Source organism: Nicotiana sylvestris, chromosome 6 (genome assembly GCF_000393655.2).
Source record: "Nicotiana sylvestris chromosome 6, ASM39365v2, whole genome shotgun sequence".
Classification (NCBI taxonomy): domain Eukaryota; kingdom Viridiplantae; phylum Streptophyta; class Magnoliopsida; order Solanales; family Solanaceae; genus Nicotiana; species Nicotiana sylvestris.
The window spans coordinates 21307927-21319204 of record NC_091062.1 but is presented as its reverse complement, the minus strand read 5'-3'; the positions used below and the strand labels follow the sequence as shown (position 1 = coordinate 21319204).

General features: G+C 35.0%; 1 protein-coding gene across 1 annotated transcript; it reads right to left on the bottom strand.

Moving 5' to 3' along the window:
- Positions 1 to 3374: 3374 nt before the first annotated feature.
- On the bottom strand, positions 3375 to 5905 carry LOC104236245 (putative zinc finger protein CONSTANS-LIKE 11). Its single transcript, XM_070148152.1, has 4 exons — positions 5336 to 5905; positions 4520 to 4744; positions 3851 to 4119; positions 3375 to 3495 (listed from the first exon to the last, which is right to left on the bottom strand). Exons 1-4 carry the CDS (start codon positions 5903 to 5905, stop codon positions 3375 to 3377), a joined length of 1185 nt encoding a protein of 394 aa, XP_070004253.1.
- Between the last annotated feature and the right edge of the window lie 5373 nt (positions 5906 to 11278).

Here is an 11278-nt window from a genome sequence, read left to right as displayed (position 1 = left end):
CTTGTCCTATTACTAATTCACCAGATTTATTACATAAACGGTTGGGACAACCCAGTTTGTCAAAACTTTAAAAAATTGTACTTGGTTTATCTCACATGCCCACTCTAAAGTGTGAGTCATATCAGCTCAGTAAGCATACCCATTCACATTTCCCTCAACGTCTTGACAATCGAGCAAAGTCACCTTTTACTTTAGTCCATTCAAATGTTTGGGGTCCTAGTCGGGTCAATTCTACCTTGGGATTCTGCTGCTTAGTCAGTTCTATTGATAATTATTCCAGGTGCACTTGGATATTTCTAATAAAATATCGATATGAGTCGTTTTCTATTTTCCAAACCTTCGACGCTAAAATTCAAAATCAATTTGGGGTTTTTATCCGCATATTTCTTAGTGATAATGCCTAAGAGTATTTGTCTTTCCTATTTTAGCAGTTTATGAACTCTTATATGATTATTCATCAAACATTTGGTCCGTACACATCTCAACAAAATGGGAAAGCTGAAAGAAAGAATAGACATCTTAGTGAAACTGCTCGAAGCTTACTCATACAATCTCATGTACTGTTGCGTCTTTGGGGGGATGCAGTTCTTACATCTTGTTATCTTATCAATTGCATGTCGTCTTTGGCTATCCAGAATCAAGTTCCATTCTCTGTCATGTTTTTCCACTTAGCTTTATTCTCTCTTCCACCCTGTGTCTATGGAAGCATTTGTTTTGTTCATAATCTTACTCTGAGAAAAGATAAGTTAGCTCACCATGCTCTTAAGTGCGTATTTCTGGGTTACTCGATAATGCAAAAAGGGTATCGATTTATTCTTATGATCTCCAGCAGTACCTTATCTCCACTGATGTTACCTTCTTCGAAATCCAATCATACTTCACAGGTCCAGGTAATCATTTAAATATTTCTGAGGTGCTACCAGTTTCATCTTTTAGGAATTCAGTCATTATCTCTGATTCATCTTCCTCTACAACTCCAGCTCCAGTTGCAGCTCCGCCACCTATAGCTCCAGTTCCACCACCTAGTCCAGTTCAACCTTCTGCAGCTCCACCACTCTTGAGTTATCATCGTCATCCACGTCCAGCATTAGGCCCAGGTGATTCACGTCCTACATAAGTTTCTGCACCTATCAGACTTGTCTCCTCTTAGTCAACCAATTTCACTCTGCAAAGGTATACGATCCACACTTAATCCTAATCCCCATTATGTCGGTTTAAGTTATCATCATCTGTCATCACCTAATTATGCTTTTATATCATCTTTTTCCATTGTTTCTATCCTTAAGTCTACAGGTGAGGCACTATCTCATCCAGGATGGCGAATGGCTATGATTGAGGAGATGTGTGCTTTACATGCAAGTGGCACTTTAGATCGTGTTCCTCTTCCTTCAGGTAAGTCTACTGTTGGTTGTCGTTGGGTTTATGTAGTCAAAGTCGGCCCGGATTGCCAGGTTGATCGGCTTAAGGCTCGTCTTATTACAAAATGATACACTCAGATTTTTGGGCTTGATTATAGTGATACTTTCTCTCCCGTGACTAAAGTAGCATTTGTTCGTCTCTTTTTGTCCATGAATGTTGTACGTCATTGGCCTCTTTATCAGTTAGACACTAAGAATGTTTTTCTCTACGTTGATCTTGCGGAAGAAGTTTATATGGAGCAACCACCTGGTTTTGTTGCTCAGGGGGAGTCTAGTGGTCTTGTATGCCAATTGCGCAGGTCACTATATGGTTCGAAACACTCCCCTAGAGCTTGGTTTGGTAAGTTTAGCATAGTTATTTAGGAGTTCGGCATGACTCATAGTGAAGCTGATCACTCTGTATTTTATCGGCATTCTGCTTCTAATCTGTGTATTTATCTGGCGGTTTATGTTGATAATATTGTTGTTACTGGCAATGATCAAGATGATATTACTAATCTGAAGCAACATCTCTTTCAGCACTTCCAGACTAAGGATCTGGGCAGATTGAAGTATCTTCTAGGTATTAAGGTCGCTTAGTCTAGCTCATCTATTGTTATTTCACAGCGGAAGTATGCCTTAGACATTCTTGAGAAGACTGAAATGATGGGCTGCAGACCTGTTGACACTCCTATGGATCTGAATGCTAAGATTCTGCCAGGACAGGGGGGCCTCTTAGAGATCCTACGAGATATAGGAGTTTGGTTGGCAAATTTAATTACCTCATAGTGACTAGACCTGACATTTCTTTTTCGGTGAGTGTTGTAAGTCAGTTTATGGATTCTCCCTGTGATAGTCACTGGGATGTAGTTGTTTGCATTCTTCGATATATAAAGTCAGCTCTAGGAAAAGGATTACTATTCGAGGATCGAGGTCACGAGCAGATTTTTGGGTACACAGATGCTAATTGGGCAGGATCACCTTCTGGTAGACGTTTTATGTCTGGATATTGTGTTCTAGTAGGAGATAATTTGGTCTCTTGGAAGAGCAAGAAACAGAATGTAGTTGCTAGATCTAGCGCCGAAGCAGAATATTGGGCCATGACTATGGTAATGTGTGAGCTAGTTTGGGTCAAGCAGTTGCTCAAGGAATTGAAGTTCGGAGAAATCAGCAATATGGAACTAGTATGTGATAATCAAGTTGCTCTTTATATTGCGTCAAATCTGGTGTTCCATAAGAGGACTAAACACATTGAGATCGATTATCACTTTGTAAGAGAAAAGATAGTCTCAGGAGATAATGTTACAATGTTTGTAAAGTCGAATGATCAGCTAGCTGATATTTTCACTCTCTTACTGGTTCTCATATTAGTTACATTTGTAACAAGCTCAGTACATATGATTTATATGCACCGGCTTGAGCGAGAGTGTTAAGTAGTTAGTCATGTATAGTGTCCTACATCGGGAAGTAGATACCTATTATTATGTAATCATAGTATATAAATAGGGTGTTGTACAATACTTTAAATAATCAATAATAATATTTTCTCTCGTGGATTTTCACATTCTAGATTCCAATGACCATCTTTTCTTTGAATCATTCCCTTGAATGCATGACATCATCAGATCATCTATTTTAATACTATGTTAAATTGTGTCATGATCACTAGTTCATCGAAAAACTTCAGATATTAGAAAAGAAATACTTTTATTTACTTACTTATATTTTCAACGCCCTGCACACAGGATATATACATCTCATTCAAGTTTGTTGTCATAACTAAGTCGGTTTGTCATCATAACTAAGTCGGATTGACAGACACAACCAATGACAAATTTTCTAGCTCCGGTACTAGCATAAACTCTTTTAGACTTGTCTCAAAAGAATTTAATGGTTTGAGTATCTTTACATTAAAAATACCTTAACACTAGTTCAAGTTTTGACAAAATGGGATGGCCCAAAATTAGCTACCTTAACTCACATATCCCTTGTTACTAATGGATCATAATCATAAGCCTCCCCAGCCTTAACAAATTTGCCTTTAACTCGTCTTCTCGTATTTGCCCTGACCTTGCGTGAAGCATATCTTATTTGCTTTCTGAACGTGCATGTTGTAAAGGATATATATTAATAATGAAATGTCAATTAAAGGCAAAAAATCACGATTTGCACAACATAATGGAAAATCTCAATTAAGCAAAACATTAGTATTTTGTTATAAAGGGCGGTCCGATGCATTAAGCTTCTGCTATGTGTGGAATTCGACCGGACCGCAAGGGTCTATTGTATGCAGCCTTACCCTGCATTTCTATAAGAGGCTATTTCTACGGCTCAAACCTTTGACCTCCTGGTCATACGACAATAACTTTACCAGTTACGCCAAGACTCCCGTTCATTAGTATTTTGGTATATGGAATAGATTCAAAAACACAAACCAGAATGAATCTACTTACGTTCTAGTTTTCTTTTTCTCATTGTATCTCATCTTGGCTTCATTCCTTGCCCGTAGACAGCTAGTTTCTGAATTCCAATCACAAGGCGGAAAGAGTGGCGAAAACCCACAATCTTGGTACTCAGTTGCGTCACTACTTTCTTTGGTGATGTTGGAGACTGACAATGACCTTGAATGAGCTGGTCCATGTGTAAAAGCTAAGCCAGTATTTCCATTACAACTTGGATTCATAAACATGCCATTAGCAGTTCCACTCACTGAAGATGGTGCCTAACAAGATACACAAAGAAATTACAGTTAAAGATTAAGCACATTTGTTAGTAACATTTTATAAAACAATCTAAAATATGCATTTGTATCATATTCAAGAACAAAGGGCAGTCCGGTGCATGAAGTGTTCCGCGTTTATACAGGGTCCAGGGAAGGGTCAATATCCCAAGGGGTGTGACGTAGGCAGTCTACCCTGATGCAAGCATTAATGGCTGATTCCACGGCTCAATCATGTGACCTATAGGTCTCATCGAGACAACTTTATTACTGCTCCAAGACTCCCCTTCTTGTATCATATTCAAGAACAAGAAACTAAAACATCTACTGTCTAATTCATTTGGTAAATTTTCTCAAAGCTCTTTTAAAGAAGTTATAGCACAGACATAGGTTTGAGAAGTACCTCTACTGCAGTTTCAACATGACTATTAGGCCCAATGACAGATAAATTTTTCTCCATCACTAGGCAACCCAATCCCCTGTCTTCACTATAATATCTTGAATGACTTTGTTGTAAACTGCTGAAAATATTGTAACTAGAATTGGAATTCAATTCGTCCAAATCAACATCTCCCGCAAGATCATTAGCTCCATAAATTTCATGATCTTTAATAGTAGTACAACTTTGCTGCAGCAAATAAATAAAGCACAATTAGTGTATACTGATTATTACTTGTCAACGCATTTCGCAATTAGGGCAGCCTGGTGCACAAAGCATACGGTGTTCACGCAGGATCTGGGGAAAGGTTGTACCCCTAGAGGGTGTGATGTAGGTAGTCTACCCTAATTTCACGATTCGAACCTGTGATTTACAGGTTACATAAAAGTAATTTTAATGTTGCTCCAAACCGCCTCTTCGCAGCGGGTAACACTAATAGTGTGAAAATTCTTGATACTATCAGTTAATGCATTCAGCAATTAGGCATGTCTTTATAGCATAGAGTTTAACTTTTATAAACTGATAATGTAAAAAGAATTTTATACTATCAGGTCACTTAAAAGATAATTATAGGTAACCGTCCATATTAAGTTGAATTAGAAACCTGAAAAATAATGCAAGTACTTGCTACAACAAGTAACACTGATAGTGTGAAAATTCTTTTTACTATCAGAATATATATATATATATATATATATATATATATATATGTAAAAGTTAAACCCTAGAACTACTAATGATATAAATACACAATATAAAAAATAAAAAAAACATACCAACCTTGGGGAGGCTAGATCCATCTGCGAGTGCTGCTTGATCTATGTTGTAGGTTGTCAAGTATGTGGAATTTGAAGGAATTACAGGAGAAGGAATTGCCCATGGTTCAAACTTCATACAAGAAGCTAATTCATTGAGTTTGCTAGCCACCATTGAGCAATTATTCTCATTGACACTCAATGAGCTAGCAGTATCGAATCTACTAAGATTATGTACATTATTATTATTATTAGACATTTCATCAAAAGTTGTTGACAAAATCTTTGTCATAAACTCAGCTGGAGATGGACATCCACTATAATAATCCAACTTCTGGTGTTGATGCCCTGATACCATATTGCAACCAATCGTATTTGAATCACAGCGTTCACATAAACACATTTCCATAATCATGCAACGTACAATTGCAGGCTCTGAACTGCAATTGTCACAAATGAGAGAACGAACGTGCTTTCGAGATAAACAATTTGCTGAATGTACACTTCCATCACAATGAAAGCAACGCTTAGCTGCATCTGGTTTACAGTACACCACTGCCCTCTCCACCCCACACACATCACATAGAGGCCCCATTAGATCAGACGGCATTCAAAAATTTCGTACCAGACTCAAGAATGTTAACGGTCAATCAATTATGTCTCAATTCCAAACTAAACAAGAAACTCAAACACGATTGATGATTACGGTAAAGTATAAGGTAAAGGAAATTATAGTTATGTGAAAACTACTAACATTATTAACTAACATCAAGAAAGTGGCAACCCATGGATGTGATAAATGAAAAATGAGTCTATTGAGCTAGATGGAGATGTTCTAAGGTTTTAAGAGAAGGGAACGAACAAAAAAATCTACAAGAGAACTATATAGGCACATGTGTTTATTTTCTTGAAAGTTATTTGACACTTTTATTTATCCACGTGCTTTTTTTTAGGTATAGCATTGATTTCCACGTGGAGAAGCGTGAGCTATAAAAGTGATATGGTTGCTGATATGCAAATCAGAATAAGTTACTGGCTTAAACATAGCCTTATGACTCGCTCTGCTTTCTTCTCTATTCTTATGGGATTTTGGCAAATTTGTGCAAAAGGAGGATTATCTGCTAGGTGTCTAGTCACAAGCTGCCACGTCACCAAGGAAATTACAGCGCAGATCCTTGGCTGGCTATTGAGGCACGTGTTGACATGTGAAAATGACACGTGAACATGTGACTTCTTTTGTGGTCAACGAGGCCTCCTCCCTCCAACGTGGCTTTGTTGTGGGCTCCGTGCTTTCCATTGGGCTTTAAATTTAGAATAAGGGATTTTTACATGGAATTTTTACCTCCTATAGCAAAGGTTAACACCTTATTTATTTTAAATAAATATCATTTAAAAAAATTATATTCTATAGATACCTTTTAAGGTTTATAGCAAAATATATAATTTTGGTTACTTCCTAGTCCTAAGCCACTAAATACGCTAATCAGTTACACTATTTTCTTTCTCTCTCTACTTTGATACATCTTATTCTCTTCCCCTCCCATTAAAATTTCTCTGCTACGCCGGCGGTGACAACCGTGTCTTCTTTCAAAGAATTCTTTAAAAATCTGTATTGTTTCGATCCTAATAGTTTACTTGTTTCGTTTGTTTATCACTGTTTTGTGTGTTTGGAGTCTTTAAGTGTCTTCTTTCTTTCGATCCTAATAGTTTAAGTGTCTTCGTTCGTTCGTTTGTTTAAGCTTTCAATTCGTCATTCAAAATCAGACCCAACAAATCAATTTCGTTATTCAAATTCAATCTCTATGGGATTTCGGGTACTGAACCCTCCAATGCCATGGGGGCAAATCCAAAGGAGATGAAGCCTCCGATCGACGACAGCGTGGGAACTTTGAGATTCGGGGTTTTGCTCGATGCCGGATTCGTCGGAAATTAGGGTTTATTTTTTAACAAAGACGATTGATTTTGGGGCTCAATAACTTGATTTTCTGTTAATATATTTCAATGTATTTTCAACGTATCACACTGTATTTCCATGTATTTCATTGTATTCATTGTCTTTTTTTCCATTGTAATTCAATGTATCTCGTTGTATGCCATGTATTTTATTGTATTCACTATCTTTTTTTCTCATTGTATTTCAATATATCCCGCTGTATTCTATGTATTTCATTGTATTCACTATCTCGCTATATGTCATGAATGTATTCATGTTTTTTTAATTAATATAATCTATGTATTCAGATGTATTATATAATTTCTTTAAATATTGCTATGTTTTTGGGGTATTTTTCGATTGAGAATATTTTTTATAACTGAAAATACAAAATTTGTGTGTTATAATTGAGTTTGTTGAGTTATATTAGGAGTCTATTATGTTAATTGATTCACTTTCCGTTTTAAAAATAGTGTAATCCCCTATTATACGCCGTGAATACAGTCGAATACAATAATCTGTCCAGCTGTAATCTCATGTTTCACTCCATGAATACAGTCGAATACACTCGAATAGAACAACTGATTAGCTGGACTTCCCTGATTCACGCCTATTTTTGCTACTGTATTCATGAATACAATAGCTTAAATACATCAAATACATCTTATAACCACATAAAAGTTATCTATAATCTGTAATATAGCAAATGATATCTATAGATGACTAATTACTACTAAAATGTAGTGTTTTATGAAAATTTCTCTTTTTACATTCCTATACACTATTGGAAACTTTATTACCCTTCCTATTCAAGTTTCAATTTAATTACCTCATATATACAAATTTATCAATTATATACACTTTAGGAATTAAATGAGTATCCATTTATATTAAGAATCAATTATTTCTCATCTTTATTCTCTTTCCCCCCATGCTCTCTCTCTCTCTCTCTCTCTCTCTCTCTTTGTCTTTCTCTATCTCTCAATCCCTAATTCCAGTAATGTAGCAAAGGAAAATATAGCAGCAATTCCACCATTGACAGCCATTAAAAAGCTTTGAAGTTTTGAATTCGACTTTGGGTTTTCAAAAAATATTATTTGTTTCAATTGGGTGTTGTTGCAAACAATTGGGAATTCTCTCTACGTCTCTCTCTATCTCTCGATCCCTAATTCAAGGAATGTAAAACAAATGAAAAGAGAGTAGCAATTCCACAATTGACAGAAATTAAAAAGGTTTAAAGCTTTGGATTCGAATTTGGGTTTTCAAAGACCATTATTTGTTTGGATTGAGTGTTGTTGCAAACAATTGGGAATATCGTTTGGAGTTTATATTTCAATTTTTTGAGGGTGTTTTGGTGAAGATTAGACTTGATTTTGGCTGAATTTTTGATTGGAAGAAGAAGAAGAAGAAGAAGAAGAAGAAGAAGAAGAAGAAGAAGAAGAAGAAGAAGAAAAAGACATGACATACATTATACTGCAGAAATTGTAGTAAAGTTGTGAAAAATTGTATTCTGTTGTTTATATTTTTTTTTTTATTTAAATATTGTATGAAAGTTGAACAATATTGTATAAATTTTTTATTTAAGTTGTATGATATTGTAGTTATATATAACTGAGTAGAAATAATTTATGAAAATTGTAGATAAGTTGTATAACATATAATTAGTTGTATGAAATTTATTTTTACTATGTATAAATCAGATACAAAATATACAAAAGACATATTGTATAAAATTTGTATAAAAATTATATTTACGTGGTATGATATTGTAGTTGTATATAACTGGATAGAAATAATGTATGAAAGTTGTAGATAAGTTGTATAATATATAATTAGTTGTATGAAATTTATTTTTACTATGTATAAATCAGATACAAAAAGCAAAGCGTTCTGTTGATTTCTGTTCTACTTGTCTTAACGGGGTGACTCTCGAGCATGACTTTGATTGAATGGTATAACCAGTTAGATTGTGCATTATAACATAATATATTACTGTTTTAATTGCTTGAAAATAACTATGAGGGCATAGGAGATTATTGAAGTAACGTGCAATCTTTACAATTACAATGTACTAAGCCATTTCCTTCAAAAAATGATGAATTGATATCTTTAGATTTTGGAATCGCCCAAATCTAAATAGGCTTGTCTAGCTCACATTATCTCTGCAAAATCCTAAATTCCTTTTACGAATTAATTTCTCCGAGTGGACAGTAATTTCAGCTACAACAACTTTTCTCTTTTCCACCAGTTGTTTTTTCTTGTATCTGTTTTCTTCCCTCTTTCCTGTTACTTGCTCCCTATTTCCTTTTCTGGACACTTTTGAGCATACCATATTGATGATACAGTTATAATTATTTACAGACCGTATTCTCATATATCGAAACTCAGTTTATTTCCAGAAATGGTTAATGTGAAGAAAGGTTTGAAATGCGGTGTCCAAAATTTTACTTCATGCTAGTGAGAAGAAAAACATATTTAAGACGGAAGAAAAATAAGGAAAGAGAAGAGGAGAAAAAAGAAAGAAAAAGGGTGTAACTAAATTCCTTGATTAAAGGCACAAATAATGGATTGGAAGCCTTTTAAAGTGGAATGTATATATTTTGTAGACTAAACATGGGTAGGTCAGGTAATTATGTAAACATGAATATTTTTGGTAATTAAATTTCTAATTTTGTATAGGTATGAAAAAATCCCTTAGAATAAAGATTTTTATCTATTTATACTGCATTATATAAAGTTATTTACCCATCGTAAAAAGGTTATTACTTAATCACACTAGCATATATAATTTATTATTTGTATATAAAATAATATATTAGACTCCAATCTTACCCATTTTAGGATTCATACTTCTCTATTTTTCTTTTCTATATAGATATTTCTCTTTCGGTTCCTCTTTAATTCGGCCTTTGCAGATGAACATGCTCGGAGCTTTCAAGAATAGTGAAGAAAAATGACTCAGCTGGTTAAAAGTCATAGAATATGTACACGAAGCACCAATACAAATGGGTTACCAGAATTATTTTAGATGAATAAACAAACATTGTCAATAAGAGTGGCGTTTGGAACTAAACTGAAACTAATTGATAGGTTATATGTATATCTATGTTATGTTTTGATGATCTAACAAACTTACTGTTAAGAACTAGATAAGGAACTTGATACACATCCTCAAGAACTTAAAGATCAACGAGTCTCCAGTTGGGGACACAGTTCAACTCTTCAGAGCCAAAGGAATAACAAAGGGAACAGATAGCTACCAGTTCCCGAGGAGACTGTACAAGTCAACTCCCCCAGCTGTAAAGTTGATGTCTGCACACACTACAGTACAAAAACAGTGCAATAGTCAACTTTATGGGAAATGTCCTTTACCTAACTTGCTTACAACATCCAAAGTGATGTCACAAATGAATTATTAGCATCAAGCAAGGTAAAAACAAATCACTTGCACATTCAAGAATTGATCAAGCATTCTCTCAAGTCATCCATCAATATTGCAAGTGACTCTCAAGGGAATCAAGAATAAATAACAATATTAACAACGGACCAGCTCCCTGTATCGAGTTATTACATGTCCTTAGTTGTGTTGTACAATTGTTAAAGCACTCTACTTGTAATTCCTACTCAGCTTAGTTAGAAGCATTGTGTAAGAAGTCTTTGTAAATCATAAACTCTTATGTTTGTGTCTTGGCTAGAGTTAGTCGAGTTGTAAAGTCTTTGTAATAGAGTTATTACAAACTGGACTGTAATAGTGTTGTTACAAGTTAGTGAGAGATTAAGAGGTTAATTTCTAGGTTACAATAGTTTGTAATCTAATGTTTGCTAGTGAAGTTGAAATCCTACAAGGGTAAGTCGTGATTTTTGATCCCGTGAGCTGGGAGATTTCCACGTAAAACTCCATCGTGTCATTTACTTATTACATTGTGCATGTGTTCTGCGGGAACTAATAGAGAACCTGGTTCTCTATATAGTTTGGTGGACCTTTAATTTCTATCAATTGGTATCAGAGCGGGTTCTTTCTATCAAGCTAACACC

What these genes read in the sequence shown, in the direction of transcription:
- LOC104236245 (XM_070148152.1), bottom strand. Translation starts at nt 5,905, where the DNA reads ATGGGGCCTCTATGTGATGTGTGTGGGGTGGAGAGGGCAGTGGTGTAC. An exon ending in ATGTTGAAACTGCAGTAGAG is followed by an intron (nt 4,120 to 4,519) that starts GTACTTCTCAAA and finishes GTATCTTGTTAG; the next exon opens with GCACCATCTTCAGTGAGTGG. An exon ending in GAGAAAAAGAAAACTAGAAC is followed by an intron (nt 3,496 to 3,850) that starts GTAAGTAGATTC and finishes ATGCACGTTCAG; the next exon opens with AAAGCAAATAAGATATGCTT.